The sequence below is a fragment of the Zophobas morio genome, unplaced genomic scaffold (assembly GCF_036711695.1).
Source record: "Zophobas morio isolate AGI-343-1 ecotype UQ-CSIRO unplaced genomic scaffold, CSIRO_AGI_Zmor_V1 ptg000108l, whole genome shotgun sequence".
NCBI lineage: Eukaryota > Metazoa > Arthropoda > Insecta > Coleoptera > Tenebrionidae > Zophobas > Zophobas morio.
In genome coordinates, this window is record NW_026972213.1 from 2322931 (window position 1) to 2349941 (window position 27011).

The 27011-nt window shown below is 33.9% G+C and overlaps 3 protein-coding genes across 5 annotated transcripts in view; 1 reads left to right on the top strand and 2 right to left on the bottom strand.

Annotated features, from left to right (window-relative positions):
• LOC135144785 (protein prickle-like) overlaps nucleotides 1–27011 on the top strand; it is an 889236-nt gene that overhangs the window by 16381 nt on the left and 845844 nt on the right. The gene's annotated exons all lie outside the window — the stretch shown is intronic.
• Nucleotides 12085–14139, bottom strand: LOC135144689 (myrosinase 1-like). Of its 2 annotated transcripts, none has more exons than XM_064076741.1 (7): nucleotides 14032–14139; nucleotides 13283–13971; nucleotides 13114–13208; nucleotides 12763–13059; nucleotides 12574–12711; nucleotides 12414–12520; nucleotides 12085–12351 (listed from the first exon to the last, which is right to left on the bottom strand). In XM_064076741.1, exons 1-7 carry the CDS (start codon nucleotides 14079–14081, stop codon nucleotides 12225–12227), a joined length of 1503 nt encoding a protein of 500 aa, XP_063932811.1. In that variant the 5' UTR covers nucleotides 14082–14139; the 3' UTR covers nucleotides 12085–12224. The 2 variants fall into 2 exon arrangements, with proteins under 2 accessions (XP_063932811.1, XP_063932812.1); XM_064076742.1 differs by having other exon boundaries at nucleotides 13283–13968; nucleotides 14032–14125.
• On the bottom strand, nucleotides 15106–17997 carry LOC135144690 (myrosinase 1-like). Of its 2 annotated transcripts, none has more exons than XM_064076744.1 (7): nucleotides 17858–17997; nucleotides 17652–17779; nucleotides 16821–17601; nucleotides 16475–16771; nucleotides 16288–16425; nucleotides 16138–16244; nucleotides 15106–16056 (listed from the first exon to the last, which is right to left on the bottom strand). In XM_064076744.1, exons 2-7 carry the CDS (start codon nucleotides 17699–17701, stop codon nucleotides 15942–15944), a joined length of 1488 nt encoding a protein of 495 aa, XP_063932814.1. In that variant the 5' UTR covers nucleotides 17702–17779; nucleotides 17858–17997; the 3' UTR covers nucleotides 15106–15941. The 2 variants fall into 2 exon arrangements, with proteins under 2 accessions (XP_063932814.1, XP_063932815.1); XM_064076745.1 differs by having other exon boundaries at nucleotides 17652–17802.

Genomic DNA, 27011 nt, shown 5'->3' on the forward strand with positions numbered 1-27011 from the left:
ATTGATGACTATTAAGCTCGAGATTAAACAAACCATTGAAGATAATTTTAAAATAATTAAGGATAGATTATCTGCAGTTGAAGAAAATGTACGCTTGATTCAAGACGAATGGACAGAATTTAAAAAATCTAACGTAAAAATGGATAATCCTTTGGACTTCAATACTGTTGTATCAGAAATTGAAGAGCGTAAGTCGCGGAGTACTAACGTTTTGCTGTTCAATATAAGTGAATCTATTCCATCGAATTCAGAAGAAAAGTTTCAGGATGATCTTTTGCAAGTAAATTCTATTCTTGCGCCTTTAGGTTCTTTTCCGCAGCCTAAGAAAATCATTCGTGTTGGTATGCCTAAGCCTAATGTAGTTCGCCCTTTAAAGATCGTCTATGAAAACGACGATATAGCTAAAGATGTCCTACGATCAAATAAGAATAATAATAATCGTAATCACCACTTCCGGCCTGATTTGACAAAAATACAGCGAGATTATAATAATTCAATACGGAAAGAATTTAAGGATAAGGTTGCACAAGGGAATACTAACGTTATGTTGAGATATAAAAACAATATGCCATATATTGTGGAAAAAAATATTTCTCGGGGTATTCATCCAAAAAAGTAATTAATTTTTATTACCAAAACGCTGGTGGCTTAAGGTCTAAATTAAAGGATTTCGCAATTAAGGTTAGCTCTTGTGTTTATGACATTATTATTATTTCTGAAATTTGGCTTAGTGATAACATTACTAGTTCTGAAATAAATTTAAACAACTATAATATATTTAGGGCCGATCGAAATGTTAATACTAGTAATAAAATACGTGGAATACTGATAGCTGTCAAAAAGGAATTCGAATCTGAGGTAATTCTTCTTGGAAACTTTATCGAAAGTATTTACATCCATGTAAAATATCATGATTTAAACTTAATTGTCGGTGGAGTATATATCCCTCCTGCAAGTTATTTTACTTCTTATGTTAACTTCTGTCAAGACATAGAATCAATTTTTGATCGTTTTCCTGAGTCGTCGTATGTTATTGCTGGTGATTTTAACTTACCACATATTGATTGGAATGATGATGGTGAATGTGGCCTCAACAATTCTCTTGAATATGATTTAATTAGTTCTACATGTGCTCTAATGAATTTGACGCAAATTAATAAAATTCCTAATATGAGAAATGTATTCCTAGATCTTATATTTTCAAACGTTGATAATCTTGATGTCTGCTCTGCATTAGATCCCATATTTCCTAGTAGTTGTCATCATTCTCCTTATTCTTGGTCTCTTTCCTGTTTATCTGCACCTTCTTTGAAATCTGATTTTCGTGTTTTTGATTTTATTAATGGTAACTATGAACGTTTAAACCATTTTTACTCATCTGTTTGCTGGGAATCGTGTTTGGTGGGTCAAAATCTTGACGAAAAAGTTGCTATCTTTTATGAGATTTTATTTGATGGCATAGTGAAATTTATTCCCTATAAAGTGATCAATCGTAAAACTAGTAAATACCCTTATTGGTTTAATAAAGAACTTAAAGAATTATGTCGGTTGAAAACCACTGCTCATTGCACATTTAAAACCACCGGCAAACTTGATGACTACCTTTATTTTAAATCTTTGAGAGATCGGTGTAATGAACTCATTGAGAAGGTATATGCCGAATACATCTCAAACGTCAATCGTAGTATGGTGAGTAATCCGAAATTGTTATGGAAATTTATTAATAGTAAAAAACATGGAGAATCTAACATCCCCAACGAAATGAATTTTGGACATCAATGTGTTAAAGGTGGGGAAGAGATAGCCAATGCTTTTGCTCAATATTTTGCAAGTGTTTACGTAAAAGATGATTCCAATAAATTTGTTTGTGATTTCAAATCCAGTTACGATGTAAATGATATGGGTCTAAAGATTTGTTTGTCTGATATTTTCGATGAAATTTCTAAATTGAAATCTTCGTGCAGTCCAGGTCCTGACGGTATACCAAGTATCCTTATAAAAAACTGTAAGTTTGCTCTTTGTTCACCACTGCTTTTGTTGTTTGAAACCTCTTTGAGGGATGGTATTTTCCCTAAAATGTGGAAGAACAGCTTCATTATGCCCATTTTTAAATCTGGTAAACGTAATATAGTTGAAAATTATAGAGGTGTATGTTGTCAATCAGCAATTCCAAAGTTACTTGATTCCATTGTAACTAGGCAACTTCAGTGGGCTTCGTCTTCAGTTATCTCATCTAAACAACACGGTTTCGTCTCTAACAGGTCCACATTGTCGAATCTCCTTGAGTATCGATCATTTCTAAACGAAGCATTGGTTAATCATTTGCAAGTCGATTCAGTGTATACTGATTTCGCAAAAGCGTTCGACCGCGTTAATCATAAACTATTACTTTTAAAGCTGGATAAACTTGGTTTCAAAGATAACACTATTAAGTGGTTAGCATCTTTTCTGTCAGGCAGGTGCCAGCAAGTTCGCATTGATAACTTTATTTCATCGTCTTTCTCTGTTCCATCTGGTGTTCCGCAAGGTACTCATTGCGGACCCGTTCTATTTCTGTTATTCATAAATGATTTAACGCAGTGTTTACGATATTCAAATTATTTGTTGTACGCGGACGATCTAAAGATCTTTAAAGTCATTCGAGATACACAAGATTTAGAACAAGTACAATTAGATCTTGACATGCTTTTTGAGTGGTGCAGTAACAACTTACTCCCCTTAAATTTAGATAAGTGTTATATTATGTCAACTTTTAACATAAAATCTAACATCAGTTTTAAGTACCAACTGAATAAGCGTTGTATTAAACGTGTGACTCAGATTAAGGATTTAGGAGTAATTTTCGACTCGTCACTTTCCTTTAAAAGTCATTATTCCTATATATCCAAAAAAGCTTTGAACATGTGGGGGTTTATTTGGCGAAATTGTCATGAGCTTTCACCTTTGGTCCTCAAAAGTTTATATTGCTCCTTAGTTCGAACACACTTAGATTATTGTTCACCTGTTTGGTCACCTTTATATAATGTTGATCGGGTGTTGCTAGAAAATGCTCAGAAAAAATTTTTGAGAGCTCTCGAATTTAAAGTTGGCTTCAAACATATTAAAGGCGACTACAATTGGATTCAACATCATTTTAATATACAACCCCTATATATTCGAAGATATATAACGGATGCTTGTGTTCTGCACGGGATATTAAATGGTCGTATTGACAATCCATCGCTGCTATCAAGACTCTCCTTCTTGTACCCTGCCGTCAACAGCCGCACAACTCGAAGCAAAGATATTTTTAGGGTAGCACCATCTACGTCAAATATAGGTCGTAATCATCCTTTACATAGAATGATGCTAGCTGCAAATGATTATTCGAACAACAGCAACATATCGATATTTGATTCTCCTTTGTCCAAATTTAAATTCAAAATTTTGTTATTTTATAACAGTAGATTTTAGTTCCTTATTTATTGTATGCATATTAGTAACCGCCAAGCCATGAATATTTTTTGTTTTTGAATTTACTTATTAGGGAACACTCTGTTAGAATATGTATTATTTAGTTAATTTAGTTTAATAATTCATAATGTAAATTGGAGATTCCGTTGCAAATAAAATAAAATAAAATAAAATAAAAACAGATCTATGGTTCTGAAATTTTAAGTATGTTTTCCATAACTTCCATTATATAACGCAAAGGCAATTTTGTTAAAAACAGTCAATATCTCAATTATTAAAGGAAATTACAGAACACGGTTGTCAACACTGTTTTAGCGTACAAAACTCCAGAAATCATACCAGAAATATCGTCGATTTTTTTTGTTAGAAACGATACACAGTAAAAAAAAGCTTGTCTCATAGAAGTTGCTAACTTTTATGTTTATATCTCAGTCCCAACAAATAAAGTCAAAAATAGACCTAGTACGATTTCTAAAGTTTTGCAAGCTGAAAACAGCGGTGACAACCCCATTCCAAAATTTCCATAAATAACTGAAATATTGATTTTTTTAAAATACGTGATGCAAAAATTTCAACAAAATAAAAAAAATATATGATAATAAATTGTTAAAAAAACTGCTCTCGCAGTTATGTAGTGAAAGTTGTGGACAAGTTACATTTAAAATTAATGTTAATAATGGAGATATCACATTCTGAATATATATTGACAACACCATAAGAACCAAACGTAGCGACTCCTCTTAAAAAAAGAAAGAGAACAAAAAATAGAATAATAAGATATTGTACTAAAATACGGAGTGTTCTAGTTTTTTAGACCCTCCTTAAATTGAATTTTATTTACACTGCAACAAAGCGTGTACCTTTATTTATGTCTCCACAAAATATTATAATACAGATTTTAAAAACAAACCTACTGCGATATTTTTTGTGAACCCTTCCACTGCTAAAAAAATTCACGAAAATTTGAACGTGGCAACGTGACATCGGGATTTCAAAACTAAACTGTGGTTATAAACAAGAAGTCAATCACAATATGTAAAAATATATAGGATGTTCCATTAAAAAAAATCGAAGTTGTGTGTTACGCCTTAATAGCAGAACAGTCTGTATTATTAAAAGTAATTTTAGAGTATACTACTGAAGAACGTACAGCTTTGCCCTTTGACTTTTTTCTGTTTCTAAAAATTAATGAGATGCCGAGGAACGCGCTTGGTGTCTCACTCTGTATGTAGTTTTGCAGTTATTAAGAGAAGTCCCTACCTTTGGCCCGTATGTTTTCGGAACGTAATATGTAGGTATTTCCGTTATTAACAAACCTATTGTTATGAAATTTTAAATATAACCTGTCCACACCTTTCGATATAAAACGCAAGAGGAACAGTGTATCATCATCTTTCTACTTCCTGAGCGTAAGCAACAGAATTATAGTAATCGAATCCATCGGACGCATTGTCATTTTTATATTTTCTCGACGTTTCGTGACCACTAGAGTAAGAAAAAAAATAGTCTTTCGTTTCCGTCTGTCTGTCTGTCGTGGTGTCTGAATCCATTTTTATTAGACACGTAATCTCCGAAACTGCTGAACCGATTGGTGTCAAATTTTGTATGTATATATACACCCAATTACGGAAAAACTTAAGTTTATAACGACAACAGACTATTCTATTGGTTTACAATAAAAATCAAGAAAAAAAAAGCAATATTGTGAATATTAAAAAACAAACTTAATAATACATTACCAAATACTATGTTGTAACCTTACCTTAAGCCGACTGTAACGTACTAATAACAGAATTTGTTATTTCCTTTATGGACTTAAAATTTAGATCTATATTGCTGCTTAATTGATTAAATACACCGCACATAATACATATTGGAGAGTTGTTAGTAAAATTTGTTCTTCCAAGTTCTTCCGCAAAATTTAATTGTGACAAAACAACGGGTAGTCTATTATATTTTTAATCAGGTTGAAAAGAAATTGTATAATTAACACTGTCCTTCTTGTTGATAGCAGGTTAATATTAAATCTTTCTAACAATGCAGTATGGTCTGCACCCCTGATGGGACATCTGCCATCAATAAGAAAGCTAACCAATTTTAGAAATTTCCTTTGCACGGACTTAATATGCATGATGTGGATTTCATAAATGGGTGACCAGATAAGGCAACCATACTCAAGTATAGATCTCACAAGACTAAAATATAACGTAAAGAGAGATTTTACATTCGTAAACTCCCTGGCATTTCTATAAATGAAGCCATACATTTTTAAAGCTTTGCTAACTATTTCATTTACATGGTCAACAAATGAGAGTTTTGGACGTACGCTCTAAAGTAACATTATTGATCTTATATGCAAACTTGGACACATCTAATTTATTAGAAAAATACATTACTTTGCACTTATCTAGATTTAGAGTCAAGCTATTTAAGTTACACCAGTTATATAGTTCATTCACACTATTTTGAAGGAATAAGGAGTCTTCTATGGACCTAATTTTATAGAATATCTTACAATCATCTGCAAACAATAATTTTTCGCTAGTAATTATGTCTGGTAGATCGTTGATGAAGTAAGAACAATAGCGGGCTCAAATTGGACCCTTGGGGTACGCCGGAGTTAGCGGTGAAAGTTTTAGAACAAAAGTTTCTATATTTGACATAGTGTACCCTATTGCTAAGGTACGAGTTTAATACTTGAATCAAAGACTCTGAAAATCCGATTGATCTTAATTTATTCAAAAGTACAAAATGATCGATTCTATCGAATGCCTTGCAAAAGTCAGTAAATATTTATATTTTTTAATGAAAATGTTAGTAGTTTTAGAAGCAGGCTGCGAGTAGTTCTATTATCACGGTACCGATGTCTGTATATTATTGTTTTTGTTTTTTATTGAGGAATATCCTGTGCGTAAATAAAGATATTAGTTGGTATTATTAATTAATCAATTAAAAATTTGCGCTCTCATTTGGTATGGAAGTGTAGCCTAATCGTCTATATTCTTCTTTTTCTAAAAATGTTGTTTTTCACGACTTTCCAAGGTTCAGATTCATTTTTTTATTCTATTTATTTTATTTTATTTTATTATGTCTCCCGTTTTCGTCACTTATTTTATTGGACAAATAGTCATCGAATCATGTGTTTGAGGAATATCTCTTTATACGGGCATATTTTTCGAACTCTGAATGTACCTCATGCTTAGTATGTTTTCTCGGCATTTCATAATTTCTAGGATATGAAAACGTAGCACCCTCGTTCTATCCCTTTGTGATCGTCTGTCGTCATTCTGTCGTCTGATGCAATTATGATGTAGATGTCTAAATGCTAACCAAAATTAATTTATACATCCCTACCAACTGTTCGCTAGGTAAGTTTTATTCATGTTGTAGAATTATATGTTTCTATGCTTGTAGCTCATAATCTAGCCCTACGTTTTGTTTTAGATATTTAGACTATTCGAAAAAATTTCAAATTTGCAGAAAAACATTGAAAATTTATCTTAGAAAATACAAAACAAACTGCTCTGAAATCTTGCAAATTGTTTTAGGTTATCGTAAACATGGTAAGTAGGGACTTAATTTTAATAATAACTTAATTTATCTATTTATTCTTTTCAAAAACTTGACTGTTTTCTTAAAATTTTTCTAAATACAAAAGAAACAAAATGTTATGCTTCTACAGCTTCTATATCTGTCGTTGATTTTGTGTATATGTACTTATTTGCAAATTTTTTGAAACATATTCAAAATTGTACAACATCTATTTATCTTAGAAGCTACTACGCCAAATGGCCGCAAATTTAATACCTGCTTTGAGATTATCATCAACCTGATAAATCGCTAATTAAAATACATCTATCCATCCATTTTTGAAGATGTCATCTTAAAAGTTTGGTACGTATATCCTATTTAAAATGTGTATATTGATATGCGTCTATACATGTCGTTTATTAATATACCAATATTATTTATGGTAACATACAGGGCGTTTACTAAACATGTAGCAAAATTCAGGAGGTTATTCCTTGGGTTATTTTAAGATTTTTTGTCTTTTTAATAATTTTTGTAAAGACGGTTTGTTTCGAAGATATAGAGCGCTAGAAAAACTGCTGAAAATGACAAATTACCATCAGCTACTCAACTTTCTCCTCATTTGCCGAATTTTTCCAAAAATGTAAGGGTTGTTTCGTGCTGCATTACATTCTTTAATTATCCGATTAAAGAAGATGGTAGTGTATACTAATATTTTCAAATGGCTCCACAAACAAAAATCCAAGGGTTTTAAATCTGAGGACCGAAAAGTTTTAATTTATTTTTATCGCCTCGTATCTTCAAAACACAACGTCTCTCCGAAAATCATTCAAGAACAAAAAACTATTAAAATAAACTCCCTGAATTTTTGCCGCATGTTTAGTAATCACCTTGTACAGGCGTTGTAAAAAAAATAAATCTGTTAAAACAAATTTGCTATGACATCCTAGTTTGAAACATACTTACCCCGTAAACTTCTCAAATTAAGATACTTCTGACATTCAGATGCTCATTCAAAATTTCACTTTATTGAAATGTGTTCCTAGTACCATTTTAGTTCGCTTTTTTAGCAATGTTTCGTTTAAGGAAGAATTTTTTGTACCAATTTACCTGTTTTGCGATACCACAATAACTTGTATTTCCATGAATTTGTGAAATTTATGTTTTGTGTCATGTACGTTTCTTCAATTCTTGTTAAAATGTTAACGAGTTCCTGGAATTACTTTGCGTTAAGCTTCAACGAGATGATCGTCTGAATATCTGCGGTTTGATTATGGTTTGTCCGAAACGCCTTTAATTCCGAATGGTTTAATTACACGTCGGGCAGGGTAGCAACCGAATGATAAATGTTTGAATCTACTTCTACAGTACGTACCACGGCTACAGAACTAGTTTTTACAGACGTACCAACGTTCGTGGAGAATCCATCATTTATTATTATAAGTATTACCTTAAGGCGAGAGTACTTACAGTAATTATATCGTATGTAATTATTTTATAAGATGATAAATAACCGGTTTTTGTTGTATCTTGGACCGCTGCAAGCCGGTGGTTCTTACGAAGCGCACTTCTTTTTCTTTGCGGTTGCAACATCCAACGAAGAGTAACGGAATTAAGACCCTTCGGCGTGCGATATCGGAAGCGGCTTTTGAAGGAGCTAATATATGAGCAACGCAGGGACCTACATGAGAGCAAAGGTTCTAAGATGTTCATCATGTTCTAATGAAGTACATTAATTATATTTCAGCAAATGCACGTACAGTTTTGTTTCATTACTCTTCAGGATAATTTACATTTCCAGTCTGACCACTACTTGTCATGGTATGACCCTTATCAGGCTATAAATCTGCACTTTCTTTCTTATGGTCTGGTTCTGGGAAACGAACCCGAGGAAGAGGTACTGCTGGTATTTTGTTGCCATAACAATGAACTCTTCGCTTATTTTTGTACGAGAAGAAACAATCAGTTAACGAAAGTGTAACCCACGAACTATTGATAGTTTAATGTTATTGTGTATTTTAAATAAAGACAAAGCACATGCGTGGGTATATCTTTAAATTAGGTTATGAGCTGAGTTATAGTCGGTGGAACTGCCTTAAAAGTGTTCTGCTGCGCTGGGGGCTAAGAGATTTCGGTCGTTTTGCTTTCGAGATCAAGCAATATGGCAATAACAATTTGTCATGACGTGTCTAATAAATTATTTTTAATGTGAATCTTTTATGTTAACGTGTAAATTACGTTTCGATTTGTGTTTTTTGCAATTGCTTGTGTTTGAATGAAGACAGGCTATGACTTTTGTTAGCATTTTTGTGCACTAGAAAGTGAAAGGGAGATTATCGGCTGCCGAGAACAATACGTGATGAGCTTGCACTTATTCGAGTATCTACAGTTTGAAATGTGGTAGAAACAAGTTCGAAAACAACCCACGCAGTGATCGACCACTGACGATGTCGGCAGATGAACAAGACAGTTCTGTTAAAAAGCGTTGACGGCATAATGACTCTGCTAAATTTGCTGGAATTTTTTCACCTATGGTGAATGTAAGCGACAAATACTTATTCCAGAAAATATGGAATATGGTTTAAGAACAGAATGTTTAAGTGAAGTGTCATTTTGCTTGTGCCACCACGGGGGTGTCCCTTTTGCTGCCTGTCATTAGAATATAATTTTTTTTAGTTTTATACCGAGTGATTAAAAAACGGCCCACTAATTCAACAGTACATTATTACGTATACAATTTGATGGAAAATTTTTAGATCATCAGCATAAATTAGGCATTTCGCTGTTAAATGTAAAGTTATGTCATTAATAAACATATTAAACAATAGAGGCCCAAGAACCGAGCCTTTAGTAATATGTATTAGATATATGGGATATAAACAATCAACATTCACTTGACGTATAATTAACACTATGGTGTTAACCTAAGTTTTTACCACATTGAATTGTGGCTGACTTCATGTCGATATATAGCTTATAATATACGAATCTCCTGAAAATCTTGACGCAAATGACATTTCTTTGTCGTCAAGTTTTGTCTGCAACTTTACATACGTGTACGAAGTTAAAAATAAGGTCAGATTAATAAGAAACGGTATATGGACACTCTAATTTGCATACTTTACATGTGATTTACTTGCCAACATTTTGAGATATCATCATTACAGGGCTTGACGTCGTGTGTTAAACAGATCTATGAGGAAACTGTCAGTACGCCGTCCTTTGACTCGAGGAGAAGTGTTGGATAGAGCAATCACTGATTGTAGAATCAAATGGTGGTCCTGAGAAGGACCAATTTTGGGTAATGCTTCATGGTGATCGACTTTTTATTCTTTTAGATGTTTGGTCCTTACCACAACGATTTCACATTGTTTATTAGAACAAACGTAGGAACAACTCAGAATGCTACTACTTTTTTAGAATAAATGGTGAAAATGTTGTCCTTGACTAGCAATACAAGCTTCAGCACGTCCTAACATGTTTGCACGAATACGTAAAAAACTCCGGGAGTTCTACGAACTGTAGTGGCTGCCACTTCCACTCGTTGTTTAAGCTCTTCAATAGTTTCTGGACACTGTTGATTTTCATAAACTAACTACTTCATCCAACTCTAAAGACAAAATCACACGGATTGAGATCTGGTGAACGTGGAAGCCAAACTACCGGACCGTTTCTAGTTTCTCAGCTACTGGCCTAGCAAAATGTGGTGGTGCTCCAAGGTTAGTTAATAGAGAACAGGTTACCACATAAACGAGTATGTGGGCAAAATCGCTTACGGGGGAGGAGAGGTGTCAGCCCCATGTGACGTCAAAATGAGGTTGGTATTACTTGGGAATTTTTAGTAACTTGTAATTTTGAGTTGGTGTGACCGATCAGCTGATGCCTTTAATCTGTACGATCTGTACCGCTAATTCTGACGTTTGGTGTTGGTACTGCGACTCGTGTAACCCTATTTTGCCTTAAATTAAATTTATTTGTGTCTAAGCTAAAATGAAATGTTTTGATATATTACTAGAAAGGAAAAAGTAAACCAGTAAATGCAGATTTTCAGATTTTTTGCATAAAAAAAATCAGTTAATAGTGTCGCATTTGTTATTTTCAAGTTCTACTGGCAGCAAAACATTTTTCTTGAGGTTTATTAAATTGTTCTTTACACAGGATTGAAATTTGCGAAGTAGAAGCGGTCACTTGATTAAAAGTTTCCGTTTTTAGTGCGTTACTCGAGTATTTAAAACGGGCAATTTTCGCGCCATTTGAGAGCCCCTTGTGACGTATCAATATGGCATCCCAATGTGGCAACCTTATCTATTAAATGACTTTGGTGGTGCTCCATCATGCAAGTATCACATCCGAATTCGTTCACTTAGAAGCACTTCGACATCTAGCTGCTCTTCCAACACATTGTTTAAAAATTCGCAGTACATGACACGACGTGGAAAATCAGCGGGTTCTAAAGCTAGCACTTTTTGAACGTTGTATGGATGTAGTCCTTGTTCTTGTAACGTATGATGCACTACAAATTGTAAAATACCAACTTCAGCTGCAAGTCGGCGAGTGCTGATGACGGGCTCTTCTTCGACGCGTTCCAAAATTTGTTCTTCAGCTTGCAGTATTCTTTCGGTCCTATCACGGTCACGATCGTGAGTTTGACGCTCGAAGGTACCATGATATCGGAGACGCTGTACCACTAATGTAAATGTTCGCGGACACAGCGTTCGATCCACAATTCGCGGGCCAACTTGGCGTTGCCGTCCGCCACAGCATAAAGCATTACCATGTTAACACGCTCGCTTGACCATTGTCAAAGAAGTTAGCCGACTGATATATGACTGGCCCTTATTGTGGTTTCGCACTTTATTTATCAGTGAGCCGCTTTTTTGGTTCTTAATTCTAGTCGTTCTGTGCCATTCATTGAATTGTAGTTATGGTATATAGTGGCGTGTAAATCAATTTACATTTAATTTCAAAAATGTTTTTCTAGACAGCGCTACCCCTCAGGAACGTGAACTTTACAAAATGCAATAAATCTTATTGTGAGTTATTCCCTATGTTTTTTATTGTACACATTTTGAAATCACCCTGTATAGAAAAAAAGACATATTTTTAATTTACGCATTATTCTCGTTTAAGTTTAATATTTATTATTTAATACATTTGGCAATAAAATTTATTAGTTTCTGCAAGCGCTTATTTTCCTGTATAACTTTATGCAATGGCTGTCCTTGTAAGTATTTCAGTTTTTACTCTGTGCATTCTTCTACTAGGCACCTGGTTGTTAGGATGGATTTATAATAGTCTACGGATGTTTTAGGTGTTCTAGGTCGCTCTGGATCAGTGAAGTTAACCGAATATAGACCAAATTTCTCTCTGAATAAAAAATCTATGATGAGTACAATTTTTATCTCAAGAATTGTGTACTGTATACGTACGCGTAACCACGGAACCATTCAAAATTATCCATGAGACTCCATGCGGTATAACCAGTGACGTTTACTTCATCATCATAAATAGCTTCTAACAAACTACTTAAATATTCCTATTTGGAAAACTGTGAATTTTTTTGAAGTTAATTATTTTACGAGAACTTACTCGAATGTAGTTAATTCTACGATCATCATTCAATATCCCACCAGCATCAGAATACCCATTTTCAGTAATTATAATTTCTGGATTATTGTAGGTGTCTTTGACCCATTTCGAAATTTTTCTCATTCCCCAAGGAACAACCTAGAATATCACATTCTTACATTCTGAAAGAAAACACAAAATCTTTCTTACGAATAACCAATATGAAGCTGAAGTTTCCCAACTGAAGTCGATAGACTCTTGAACAGACATATCTTTCGAGGAACTCGGTTCCCCAATTTCAATATCTTCCCTCCATTTGATTAGAGAAGTGCTATAGTGGTTCAGGCCAATGTAATCGTAAGTTCCTTTAATGGATTCTACTTCTTCATCTGTAAATTGTGGTAGACGTGATTGTGTAAATCCTTCTTGTACACTTCTATTTCCAATGCGATCAATCATAACTTGAGGATAATTTCCATGCACGATGGGATTTGCAAACCATCCAAACTTCAGTAAAGGTACTTATAAGAACGAAATGAAATAAAAGCGTTAAAAACTTACACGAAACTGCAGAGTCCGTTCGGCAGCTTCTACGTCTTTTGCATCATCACTTCCAGGCTCTTCCCAGTTAGTATTGATGACGATAGATATTTTTCCTGTTAAGTATATATAGAATTCAAATTCAAATTATTTAGTTAAATAAAAGATATAAATAAAAAATGAATAATACCTTTCTGTTTTGGTTTATATTCCTTGTCGTAAATGTGGTAAGCCGCAGCATGCGACTTCAGAACCATATGACCACATATGTATAAGTCGACACCAGGGTTATCACTTATTGCTGGAGCCTTTCCCCCGGTTTCATATCCTTGCTGACAAATTGATAAAGGTTCATTAAACGTAACCCAATACTTTACTCTATCCCCAAATAAATCAAAAGCCAGGCGTGCATAATTTGCAAAAATATCTACGATGGTTTCATTAAGCCACCCTCCTACATTTTCGTGGAGCGGCTGAGGCAAGTCCCAGTGGTACAACGTGATCATGGGTTCGATCCCGTTTTCTTCTAAGAGGTCTAAAATATTTTCGTAGTAGGCAACCCCAGGTTCATTGATTCCACCATCGATGTAACCCGTCGGTAGAATTCTAGACCACGAGAGTGAAAATCTGTAGAAGTCTACTCCAAGTTCTTTCAATAGGGCTACATCGGTTTTATATTTGTGATACGAATCACAAGAGATGTCCCCATTGGATTGGTGGTTTATTAAATCTGGCGACACGTGGGTTAGATGGTCCCAGATATTTTCACCTTTACCATCTTCATCCCATCCTCCTTCGATCTGATAGGAAGCTGTAGCCACACCAAATTTAAATCCGGCTGGAAATTTTCGATTGTCGACAGCTAGTGTGGTCTGGCTGCTTTGTAGAATGGACAAAAAAATAAATTGTTTATAAAATGTAACTAATTTTCATACTTACAAGCAAAAAAGGCAAACAATGAACGTGTAATATATTTCTAATGAAGCCATTTTAGTTTAGGCTATTAGAATACTTTTTGTGAAGAATACATGCTGCAGAAATTTGTTTCTTTTTATACCTACTTTTTTGTTGATAAGATAGTTATAAAGAGCCGATACTCACCTAGATTAATGTGTTGTGGTTGTGTCATTTATTTAATCATTTCCAAGTGGGTGATTCATTCTCGGATTAATGATACGTATTTAACTAAAAGTAAATTATTAATGTTTTTGTTACTTCAAGTATGGCTTTAAAAGAATACATTTTGGATTATTATTGTAAAGTATATAAGTAAATAATTAGTAACAACAAGTTATCAAAAATGTTTGCACTATTTATGGATTGACTAAAATTATTAAATTTCCGAAAACCAAAAAATTGTAAATTTTTTGTCAGAATTCTTAGGTGAAGACTTGGTTAGATGGGTGTTGATGACATAATCTATTTCACACTGGTATTATGTATTAACTTTAGGCACAGAAATTCTCTTAAGATTAATATAGTGTTCTAGTTGAGTAAGAGTTTTGTTAAGTTTGCTGTGTCAGCATCTTTACATAACAAATGTGGGAAATAATCTAGACAGAACAACTTTATTAAACACAACAATTAAATGTTGACCTTAAAAAGAAGTCGTTCTGTGATGAACTTTCAGGTAATGGAAAATAAAGACACAAATTTTCATTTCTCGGTCAGATAATGTTTGTCTTGAAGGCAAGATAGTTGTATAGAAAATACTCAAAACACGAAGAGTAAAAAAAAAGGAAGAAGCTACATGACAACCCCTGGTGGGCAGTACAACAGAATTCATGGGCACTTTACGGGGTTTAAGGTATCTTACGTAAATGGTAAACTTTATCCATAAGGATGGTAAGGATTCTGGAGCTAATTGTTGGAGAAGTAAAAAAATAATGTTTTCAAATTTGAATTATCGTTTCAGTTAAATTTTATTTAACTAATTTAACTTAGTAGAATCTTTTCTAACCACAATTTGGCTTGTAAAGCAGCAGGTTCTCTATTTTTTAATGATTTTTATTATATAAATATTCTTACAATGCTTGGTAATTGAAATCAGCGTGGGTAAAACTCAACAATTTATTCCTCAGCAACACAAATTTGCACGATTAATTACACAGCGAAAATGTGACAGCGAATAATTCTAACTCAACTTGACTGATATTCATTAATTCACTGGGCTGGACCTATCGCGATCGCCGCTTTCGAGGTTGTTCTGGACTCCACCATCGAGACATCCGCAGCCTTCCGACAAACCGCTCCCAGCCTTTTCTTTAAGTGAACGCCGCAGTCACCGATGATGAGTCATCAGTATATACTAGAAAATCTATATGCATCGTACCGGGACGGAGTATGGGTCTACTTCGCAACACTGTTTAGACCTAACTATGAGTCCAGATGAAAATTCGTTTTGTTTTCTTATAAAACGTTGAAATATAATACTAATGTAAGTAATATCATGTGATTTTTTAAATAGCAGGGGTAACTGGAGCAGAAATTTAAAATATCACCCGATACATATGCTACTGATAGTGTGAAATAAAAATAAAAATAAAAAAATAAAGACCTATTGTTAATTAGAAGAAATCTTTTGATGTCTGTAGTGACCCAACATTTTTTTTATTTACATCGTGTCTCTAGTCCGTTAGAGTGATATAAGGTATCATGTCAAAAATGTTTTGTTAATCGGGCATCTGGAATAACAAATATTGATGGAATATGGAAAAGTTTTTAGTTGTGTATGATTAATTGCAAGTTTTTTTCCTTATATTCATATGTTACATGACATTTTCCACATTTGCATTTCTTTTAAATAAAAATATTCATGTGCTTTAAAGTGGTAAATCGATTATGTATTTTTAACTTATTAGATGTCTTGTCTTCAAAATAATTTTGTAATATTCTGCTGAGTCTTTCGGTATTCTGGGACGGCTAGAGTCAGTAAAATTAACAGCATACAGACCAAATCTCTCACTGAAAAAGATTTCACATTCCCATTATTAGGATGATTTCTTTTAGTCATTAGGCAAATAAAATAAGCACTTTGCTACTTACGAATACCCTTCCCTCCATTCAAAGTTATCGAGCAAACTCCACGCTGTGTAACCTGTTATGTTGACATGATCGTTATAAATGGCTTTCAACAAATATTTTAAATAGTTCTGAAAGAATGATATAGATATTGAAACAAATAGTTTATTTTACCTTGTGATAATTTTTTCTGTCAAAATCATGCAATATTATTTCCCCATCTGAGTAACCATTTTCTGTAATTATAATGTTAGGATTGTTGTAAGTATTTTTTATCCATTTGGCGATATTTCTTATTCCACATGGAACAACCTAAAAATAAGTTGTCTGTTACCATGGACGAAAAATAAGTTCTATTTACTTTGAGCCAAAATGATCCAGAGCCTTTCCAGGAATCTTTAAAGTATTCCTCAACAGATATATCTTTAAATGCGCTAGGTTTCCCTATTGGAATATCATCTATCCATTTTACCATGTGTGTTGTGTAGTGGTTAACACCAATAAAATCAAAAGTGCCTTTTATGTATCTTATTTCTTTTTTAGTAAATTTAGGAAGACGTGATTTTTGAAATCCTTCTTTTATGCTTCTTTCACGAATTCGTTCAATCATTATCCGTGGATAATTTCCTTTTATAATAGGATTTGCAAACCATCCAAACTAAAGAAAAACAAATATAAATACGAATTTCGTAATTTTTAGTGTTTACTTGGAACTGTAAACTTCGTTCTGCTGCTTTAAAATCCTTGTGAGTGTTGGTACTAGACTGGGCCCATTTGGTATAAAGTATGAGCGATATTTTACCTTTCTGCAATTTTCGGTAGGTTTTGTCATACATATGATAAACCGCCGCATGTGACTTTATAACATTATGAGCGCAAGTGTACACATCCACACCAAGATTGTTAGCCAGACCTGGAGCGTCTATTGCAGTTTCATAACCATTCTGACAAAAGTTATTAGGCTCATTAAAAGTGATCCAATATTTTACTCTGTCCCCAAAAAAATGGAAAGCTAGATCAGCATATTTTGCGAAAATGTCCACAATGGTTTCATTTAACCATCCACCCATGCTTTCATGAAGATGCTGAGGTAAGTCCCAATGATATAGTGTGATCATGGCTTCTATATTATTTTGGTGCAATAAATTTAGAATGTTGTTATAATATTCGACACCTCGGTGATTAATTCCATCGTCAACATACCCAGTTGGTAAAATTCTAGACCACGAGATTGAAAATCTGTAAAAGTCGACTCCAAGTTCTTTGAGTAAAGCTATATCAGTTTCATATTTGTGATACGAATCGCAAGCTACATCACCGGTGGAGTGGTCGAATATTTTGTTTGGTGATGTATGTGTAAAGCGATCCCAGATGTTTTCTCCTTTGCCATCTTCATTACAACCTCCTTCAATTTGGTATGACGCTGTTGCTACTCCAAATTTAAAATTTGGAGGAAATATTTGGCTATTTGCTTCTTGTGTGGTAGTACTGGACATGTTTTTTATATACACAGTTTTAACAAACACTTCTGTACTTACCAAATGAAACAGAAGAGCGTGATTATAAAGACCAGCGTCGAGGAAGACATGTCAGTTGTTGCGAATTTTTAACAGAATGCTAGCACAGTTGATCCTGCATTGAATATGATTTCAAATATTTTCACGGCCTGAAACAGGATTTTAAAAATGACTTCATTTATTTTATTTTTTAAATGAATGTTTCAGGTAAGGGTAAACTAACTTACCACCCAGAGCTCTTCTTCTATATAACTTTTCTGTTTTAACTAACTCGTGGAAAGTGCGACTTATAACGAAATAGTGTTTAAGGACATTTTTTGTTTGCCTTTTGTTCAGTAGTCCGTGAAAACGTATGGAATATGATTACGAAATGGTATATGCAATGAAAATAAACGTTTAAAATTATTCGAGGTTAATTACACGGTAGGATTTGTAATTTAGATTTAAAATCATGGTAACGTCATGTCTGTGTTTTCGATTACTGATGGTGTAAATATGGTCGTGTGAATTAATTCAACTGTTACCATCTTTTGTATCAAAAAGTCGTGCTCCTTAACAAGATTTACAGTCATACTTCTTCATAACGCAGTTTATTTGTTTGACTGATTTGTTTTACTTTGTTTTTTAATTTACATATATTTTAAATTTAAAGTTTTAATGTTTTTAAATGTGACGCTTTCAATTAAGACTGAATTTTAAAATATTGCAAATGTAAGCACTAGCATTTTTTCGGCATTTTTATTATTGTGAAAATTTTTACCCTCGGTAAACTCTTTCATCTCCAAGGGAACGAACTTCTTTCCACCTCGGTATGTAATATACTATTGTATGCATATATGTATTATAATAGATAACAAGTAGGAGTATTTATTTTGTATAATAAATTCGGCGTAAACATTGTGTGATAAATATTATATATCGACAATTCTACAACCTACATATATCACATTTTGTATCACTGATCGTTAATTTTAATCTGCTTTAATAAATTCACTGTAGGACCGTTTCTTTCCACAATTTTAATAACCGGAAAACAAGAAATTTAATTATTCTTGTTATATTTAATTTTTTACTTAATTTCAAATGTACTAAAAACAAAAATTAGGTAGTACGGTTATCTATATATGAATCATATCATTATTGAGTTTTATCATATTGTGTTTAACCACGGCCAACTGTATTAATACATATGGCCATCCCAATTCGTATAAAAAGTTGATTCTTTGACGTTTCCAAAATCGTTAATCAGGCAACGACATCTGTTGAGTACAATTATGAACTTGGTTGGCAAATAATTGTCAAAATGACGTTTTAAAATATCACGTTTTTCTGAAAATGTAGATAATGGCACAAGAACATTAATGATATTACTCCTACTATTTAGTTTTGAAATAAAAGATATATTTTTACAAAACGAAAATTATTTAACAAAAAGGAAAGTACATATTCATAATTTTAAAACTTTTCTGCTGGTAGGTTTGTTACAGATCGTTATTTTCTTCAACCAGTCTGTTTGTTCCAAACAAATATTATCAATAACTGGTTTCACCGTTGCTCGAATAATTATATCACAAACTCTTGATTTATGTTCCAAGCAACAAAATAATGGATTTTGGTCCAAAGAAGGATGGAGCAGATTACATATTTGTTGACATGTCTTTTTAGAGTTTAAAAACGGTGGTATTAGAAAGTTTTTTAAAAAGGGTAACATTTAGATTCAGTTATTTGAAGACAAATCGTGAAAAATATTTTAGATTCGTAATCTGCGAAAAATTATCTATAAGCCAACTATTTTCCGTTGGATCAGATCGTCTTTTAACTGTTTCAGACAAAAAATTTTTGGAAATTACAAAAAAATGTCTTCAACTAATTTTCTGAAATAGTTGAAAATGTCAAAAGTGCGAAAATCAGTTTTATCTTATCAAATACTAGCCCCGCCCGCCCACCCTCTATTTTCTTGGAAGGTATGTGATTTGCCAAAATCAGTATTATCTTAGCAAGTACTATTTAATTATTGTTTAATCATTTATTTTGCCATTTCAATATACAATATAGTACTTGCTAAGATAATACTGATTTTGGCAAATCACATACCTTCCAAGAAACTAGAGGGCGGGTGGGCGGGGCTAGTACTTCCTAAGATAAGACTAATGGTGGCAAATGACATATCCTACAAGGTAAGAGAGGGCGGGTGGGCGGGGCTAATATTTGCTAAGAAAAAAACTGATTTCAGTAAAAAACATCCCTAAGAAAATACAGGGTGGCTGGGTGGGGCTAATACTTGCTTAAATAAGGCAATTTTTGGCAAACGACATACTCTTTAAGAGAATGGAGGGTGAGTGGGTGGGCGGGGCTAGTATTTCATAAGGTAAATTTGCGATTAGTATTCTATAAAACTAGAAAGTCAATGTTTTCCTCTCAAATAAAGCCATTTGGAACGGTTTTAGAATTTTTTGGAAATGTTGGGAATTTTTGGACTCCTTTTCTTGCATTTCTCAGTTATTTGAAGAGAAATCGTGAAAAATATTTTAGATTCGTAATCTGCGAAAAATTATCTATAAGCCAACTATTTTCCGCTGGATCAGATCGTCTTTTAACTGTTACAGACAAAAAATTTTTGGAAATTACAAAAAATGTCTTCAACTAATTTTCTGAAATAGTTGAAAAATAATTGAAAATGTCAAAAGTGCGAAAATCAGTTTTATCTTAGCAGATACTAGCCCCGCCCACCCACCCTCTATTTTCTTGGAAGGTATGTCATTTGCCAAAATCAGTATTATCTTAGCAAGTAGTATTTAATTATTGTTTAATCATTTATTTTGCCACTTCAATATACAATATAGTACTTGCTAAGATAATACTGATTTTGGCAAATCACATACCTTCCAAGAAACTAGAGCGCGGGTGGGCGGGGCTAGTACTTGCTAAGGTAAGACTAACGGTGGCAAATGACATATCCTACAAGGTAAGAGAGGGCGGGTGGGCGGGGCTAGTATTTGCTAACAAAAAAACTGATTTTAGTAAATAACATATCCCTAAGAAAATAGAGGGTGGGTGGGTGGGGCTAGTAGTTGCTAAGATAAGACAATATTTGGCAAATGACATACTCTTTAAGAAAATGGAGGGTGAGTGGGTGGACGGGGCTAGTATTTCATAAGGTAAATTTGCGATTAGTATTCTATAAAACTAGAAACTCAATGTTTTTCTCTGAAATAAAGCCATTTGGAACGGTTTCAAATTTTTTGGAAATTTTTTGGAGTCCTTTCCTCGCATTTCTCAGTTATTTGAAGACAAATCCTCAAAAAATATTTTATCTATAAGTCAACTACATATTTTCCGATGGGTCAGATCGTCTTTTAACTGTTTCAGACAAAAATTTTCTGGAAATTACGAAAAATTGTTGTCACTTTTTTCGCTAATTTCACTGGTCAACAGCTAAGCTCTAACTTTTATTATAGCAGCCAATTATTATTTAATTAACAATTTTAAATGATATTATAAACGGCTAAACCAAAACTTAGCTCTCATTTAAAAGTAATCTTAAAATATTATCCTTTGAAAAATACAAAAATCGTACTATTAAGTAATAGGAAACTTTCTATAAGGTGTATTTTTTTGTGATCAAATTGCTACAAACTTCTTGGGAAACAATAAGAAAACTACTTTTAGTAAGTAGAAAACATGTTATCATATAAAAAATTTAAAATTAACATATTCTTAAAAGTGCATTTTATGTATTCGCATCTTGAATTTTTCCTCAAAAATTATGACGACGTGAGTGACGGACATGGAGAACGCTTCCATCTGGGCATTTTGTCGATAGAAAAACGTTACCAAGATCGATGGAACACCTAAATGCTCGCAGAATACTGCTGAACCATCAAGCGAGAGATCTCCAATGAAACCTATAGGAGGCAACCGAAAAAACGTCAGTCTTAGCTGTTTCTTTTGTTTTTTTTTTCGTTTTTTAAACTACAATCGTTGTTTTTTTCTTAATTATGGTTGTTCTTTTGTTAATACATCACTTTTTGCCGTTAAAGATACAAAAATTAAATTGTTTTACCTGATTTTTTGTTTTTAACATCAAATATGCATTTTTCATTTTAATTGAGCTAAGTTATACGGTTTATGCCCTTTGTTACAAACACAGAGACAAATAAAACGAAAACATTACAATTATGTCAAAGTTAGAGAGAAAAAATTGAATTTTGTTGACCAGTGTTTCGAAAATAAATGAAAAATAGTTGAAAATGTCAAAAGTGCGAAAATCAGTTTTATCTTATCAACAGTGGCGGCTCCTCAGAGGAGGCAGGGGAGGCTGAGTCTCCTCTATTTTTTGGAGCTGAGTTTCCTCTAATTTTTTTCGATGAAAGAATTTATATTTTTGTAGACATTTATTATTTTTCAGAATATTTTCTTGGATTTCATTTACTTTCATCATATATCAGGTTAAAATGTCGGAAAAATTTATATTTGCGCCCTCACAATCATAATTCACATTCACACCACTCCGCGTTTGGTTTCAGCGGCAGAGGCTTGCTAGCCGCTAGCCTCCGAACGACGATGCATCTGAATAATGAGACCGTAACCTTGACGCACCGTCAGTGTGCATTGCATTGGCTAAAACGTTGATCGGACAGCCGCTCCAAGCCGCTAGCCTCCGGCTAGTTCATCTCTTTTCAGATCAAGTCGTGCAGATAACTTTATCTCTTTCTTATTAGTTGGAGCAATCGGGTGTAAGTAGTGCTTTTCAAATTTGAGCCTCCTCTGAAGAAAACTTCACGAGCCGCCACTGCTTATCAAATACTGCTAGCACCGGTTTTCGTGGTTTCACTCAAGAGACTGCACATGCTTTAAAATTTATTGCCAGAAGTACATATTTGTGTGTTAAGTTTTTATTAGAACAAGCAGGCTTTTACTATGTTCTTACGCGTTCCTTTAGCTCCGATGCGGTGGAAGCAACGTTCTCACACGTGAGATTAAAAGGAAGCTCCAATGATGCAACGGATGCCAGAGCGGCAGAATATGCAATGCGTCAGATCCTCCGCTGCGGAATTGTTAAGTGATGTCACTCAAAAAATGTTGCCGTTTTTAAACTCCAAAAAGACATGTCAACAAATATGTAATCTGCTCCATCCTTCTTTGGACCAAAATCCATTATTTTGTTGCTTGGAACATAAATCAAGAGTTTGTGATATAATTATTCCAGCAACAGTGAAACCAGTTATTGATAATATTTGTTTGGAACAAACAGACTGGTTGAAGAAAATAACGATCTGTAACAAACCTACCAGCAGAAAAGTTTTAAAATTATGAATATGTACCTTCCTTTTTGTTAAATAATTTTCGTTTTGTAAAAATATATCTATCTTATTTCAAAACTAAATAATATGAGTATAATCATTAATGTTCTTGTGCCATTATCTACACTTTCAGAAAAACGTGATATTTTAAAACGTCATTTTGACAATTGTTTGCCAACCAAGTTCATAATTGTACTCAACAGATGTCGTTGCCTGATTAACGATTCTGGAAACGTCAAAGAATCAACTTTTTATACGAATTGGGATGGCCATATGTATTAATACAGTTGGCCGTGGTTTAACAGAGAAGATCTATTAAATGTTACAAACAAAAACGAACTTATGACTCATATGAAGCCTTGTACGAATACCTTAGCAGTTCGTAATCTTTATTACTAAAAACAAATCATAATTAGTTTAAAAAAGTTCGTAATTAGGTACTTGTAAATTATTTGCGAAATACTCACTTATTGCTGATGACGGAATAAATAAGTTTAAAAGACATGTTAACCAATAAATACTGAAAAAATATGATAGAAGTAACTAGCACCCCTATTTTTAAACGTTAGATGGAAGATAAGAAGACAAAAGTTAGCCTAGAATCAACTACTTAGATCGAAGTTTTGTCGTTTCTGAAGCACCACGTTACAAAAGCGTTGATATTAGGGCATGAAAATATACACATTCGGTGTTCTGTAAGCGTGAAACGAATGTTAGTGTTTTGATAAAATTTCAAACAAGTTGGTTTTGTATGTTGCAAGATAAATTGTACACTACAAATTTATAACAAAATGGGATGGACAAACATCGTTGTCCCATTTGCACGATAATCTTAGAAGTTTAAATTTTGATTGTGTTTCTAAAAAGCTGGATGTCTAGGGGAAAAAATAGAGACGGATTCATTAACCTCAAGTGTAGAGTATGCTAATTTATAAAATTTAAATAACATTTGGCTAGATAAATTTTGATTAAGGTGTTACTGTCTATACGATATTTCTATAATACATATAAAGTTTGACAACAATAATTATTATTGGTCGAGCCGTTCTGGAGATTATATCTATCTCGTAAATGTCGACACAGACAACAGACGACTGACGAAAACGGGAGGCCTATTTTCTCATACTGCGGGGGTCATGAAACGTTATGAAAACATGAAAGGAGCCATTATTTTATTACTTCCTTAGCTTACGCTCGCGAAGTAAAAGTCATGCGTTCCTTATCTAATTAGATGTGCATTAAAAGTGTCGCATTTAAAAAATTAAACTTTCAAATTTAAAACTGATGCAAATTAAGAAACAAACTAAAATATATAAGTAGATTATTACAGACCATAAATCTAGTACAATGGGCACGGGTTGTTTTTTTTTTATTACAGGGTAGTTGTAGGGTGTTTCATACACCCGTGCTCAGCATTAGTACTCGAAAATAGAAACTATAATTACGACCTTACCACGATTTTAAATTTATGTAAACGATATCATTATCAACATACTAAAAGGGGTTTCGTAGTTATTTCTAGGTCATGTGTCTACAGCCTTCGAAATTAAGTATTAGCAAAAATTTGTTTAAATATAGTTGACTGTGGATTATGAAATCAGAAAAATTACACCGGAGAATACACATTAACAAAGTAGCATTTTATAGTTTTAATATTGAAGTTATTTTTCATTTCACAGGAAACATCTTTTTTCATTTTCCGCATTAACAAAATCCAATCACTAGTAAATTTTAAAATTATATTTTTGGGAAGAACAAAAAGGACGATTGAGTGAACAATACATACTTGTGCAGAATTAGTGATGATGTGACCAAAATTAGTACAATATATTTTTCCAGAAAAAAATTAGTGAAAAGAGTTTTAATCCTGCACCGCAAGGACTCTTTTCTGTTTTTTGAAACGATGTGCTACTAGTTTAGTTTGTCCTCTTTAGCTGTTGTATAAAAAATCTATTGATGTAAATACGTGACCTAACATTTGGAAGCAGTCTCATCTTATTCGTTTTTGTAAAACTGGCTACAAATCGGCAACGATGATCTCATTTTGATGATTTCCGCATTTAAATTTCAAATAAATTTTCAGATTCTATAGCAGAGTTTATTGTATCAATGTAGGGAGCAGCACAATTAACTTTGCTACATTTATTTAAATTGAATTTAACATAGATGCTTTCGAGAATGACTTCCACATTAATTTGATGTACTTGGATTTCTGTGAGGCACTGGATGAAGTTAATCATGTTTTTTTTTTTTATTAAAACAACTCAGGCATTTCGACATTTGTAGGTATTTACACCATTGCATTTTTTCTTATTTTTTTCTTATATTATCTATCGTTTTAGATATTACATTGGCTACATGGGATATCTCACAACATATATAATGGAATGGCACGTCTCTAAAGAGGCGTCAGTGTCAGACTGTTCCATAGATAGATTATGTAGACGTCAAAGTGTATAGACATAGAAACAAAGACGTATAGGAACCCTACGTTGACGAACTGGGCTTTATACAACGAAGAACTGGAAGACAGACTGGGGACCTCCGTACAGTCGATACTAATAGAATATAGATCGACAGAAGACATAGAGAAAACTTTGATCATTACCAGCGACTCTCTAATGTCAGCTTATAAGAAAAGTTGCTCTCTAAAGAAGAAAGGCCTGGGTGAACGTGTACCATGGTGTGATTGAAGTAGGCTCAGCCTACTTCAATCAGGGTTAAGAAAACTTTTCAATAGAGCTAAAAACACAAAGAAAACTGAAGACTGGGAAGCCTATAAAGAGCACCGGAAAGAGTTTAAGAAAGAATTAACAAAGAAGAAACGGGAAACGTGGAGATCCTTCTGCAGCGACATAACGTCGACTGAAGAGAGTTCTCTCGAAGGACTACACACATCAAGCAGATTTCCTAAAGAAAGAAGATGACACTTTCACCTTAGAAGAGTCCGCAGATCTTTTGCTGCAGACTATGTTTCCAGGCAGAACAAAGACTACCTCCCATTCCAAAAGGGATGTATCCGGTACTCAACCTTCCTCGAAGGATTGGGCGCTGGTGGCAAAGGTAGTCACGGAGGCAAGACTGGAGTGGGCAGTTGACAGTTTTCCCCCATATAAATCTCCGAGAGGGGACGGTAGAGATGGATATCCCGCCCTCCTGTAGAGGGTGTTGTGTTAGCAGGCTGGGGGGAAGAAAAACAATGTAACAAGTGCATTTGTTACGAGTGCACGTGCAACCCCAAAAAGGTCATTGTCGCGAGCTGATTTGTCTCGGCTGTCCATCATGGGTCGAAATTCTTGTTAACGACCCCTTAAAAATCACTTCTTCCAAACATTCCCAGAAAATCCCAACAAATAGATCCATATACTTCCTTTGTCCCATCTAGCTATATCCCGTCCTCTCTGCATGTGGCACTGGACCCTCGGGTTAACTTTATAGTACCACATGTCCAATCTTTTCCGAAGGAGTCGTTAAAAAAGTAAATTGAGTTTCAAGCGTGCCTAGCCCTTTTGTCGAATTTCAAGAAACGGCCCAGTTTTATAGCGACCATGATGGATGGGGACAGAGGCAGAGAAGGGCTTTGTTTGAGAGATTCCGTTATCGAAATGGCGTGATGCGATTCCTCACTTTGTAAATAATTGTGTACAGATGTTTTGAGAAAACAAAAGGTTGGAAAGTCGGATGGATGACGGACATAGATCTAGCCTACCACAGGTGGAATAAAGTTTGCGGTTCCACCTGTGAGAAACAGCCGAGTCATAAGTAAAAGAACGTTTGATGGGTTCGAGATCTATGTCTGGCTATCCTAGTTAAGTCGCGAGCCAGTGGCCACTCCAAAAAGCTGTTCGATAGGTTATTTCATACTGTAATTGCTATTGTTAGGGAATTTTTGATAAGAATTTGTCAATCGACAGCGATTTGAGCGGTTTTGCTGGTATAGACGAGAGAGAACGAGAAAGCACTTCTTTCCAACACAGGGGACTTCATCCCATTGGTTTTTCTTTGTTAGCTCTTTGACGTCGGGTGGAGTCTCCACTCTTGGCGAAATTATAAAAGAGTAGTTTAGTCAATTTTTGTC

Excerpts from the sequence above, each read along its gene's own strand:
- LOC135144689 (XM_064076741.1), bottom strand. The coding sequence starts at position 14,081 with ATGGCTTCATTAGAAATATATTACACGTTCATTGTTTGCCTTTTTTGC. Across the intron at positions 13,972-14,031 it reads ATTGTTTGCCTTTTTTGCTT|CAGCCAGACCACACTAGCTG; the intron begins GTAAGTATGAAA and ends CATTCTACAAAG. Across the intron at positions 12,352-12,413 it reads GAATGGTTCCGTGGTTACGC|AGAGAAATTTGGTCTATATT; the intron begins GTACGTATACAG and ends TTTTTTATTCAG.
- LOC135144690 (XM_064076744.1), bottom strand. The coding sequence starts at position 17,701 with ATGTCTTCCTCGACGCTGGTCTTTATAATCACGCTCTTCTGTTTCATT. Across the intron at positions 16,426-16,474 it reads CTGGATCATTTTGGCTCAAA|GTTGTTCCATGTGGAATAAG; the intron begins GTAAATAGAACT and ends ACTTATTTTTAG. Across the intron at positions 16,245-16,287 it reads ACAGAAAAAATTATCACAAG|AACTATTTAAAATATTTGTT; the intron begins GTAAAATAAACT and ends TCATTCTTTCAG.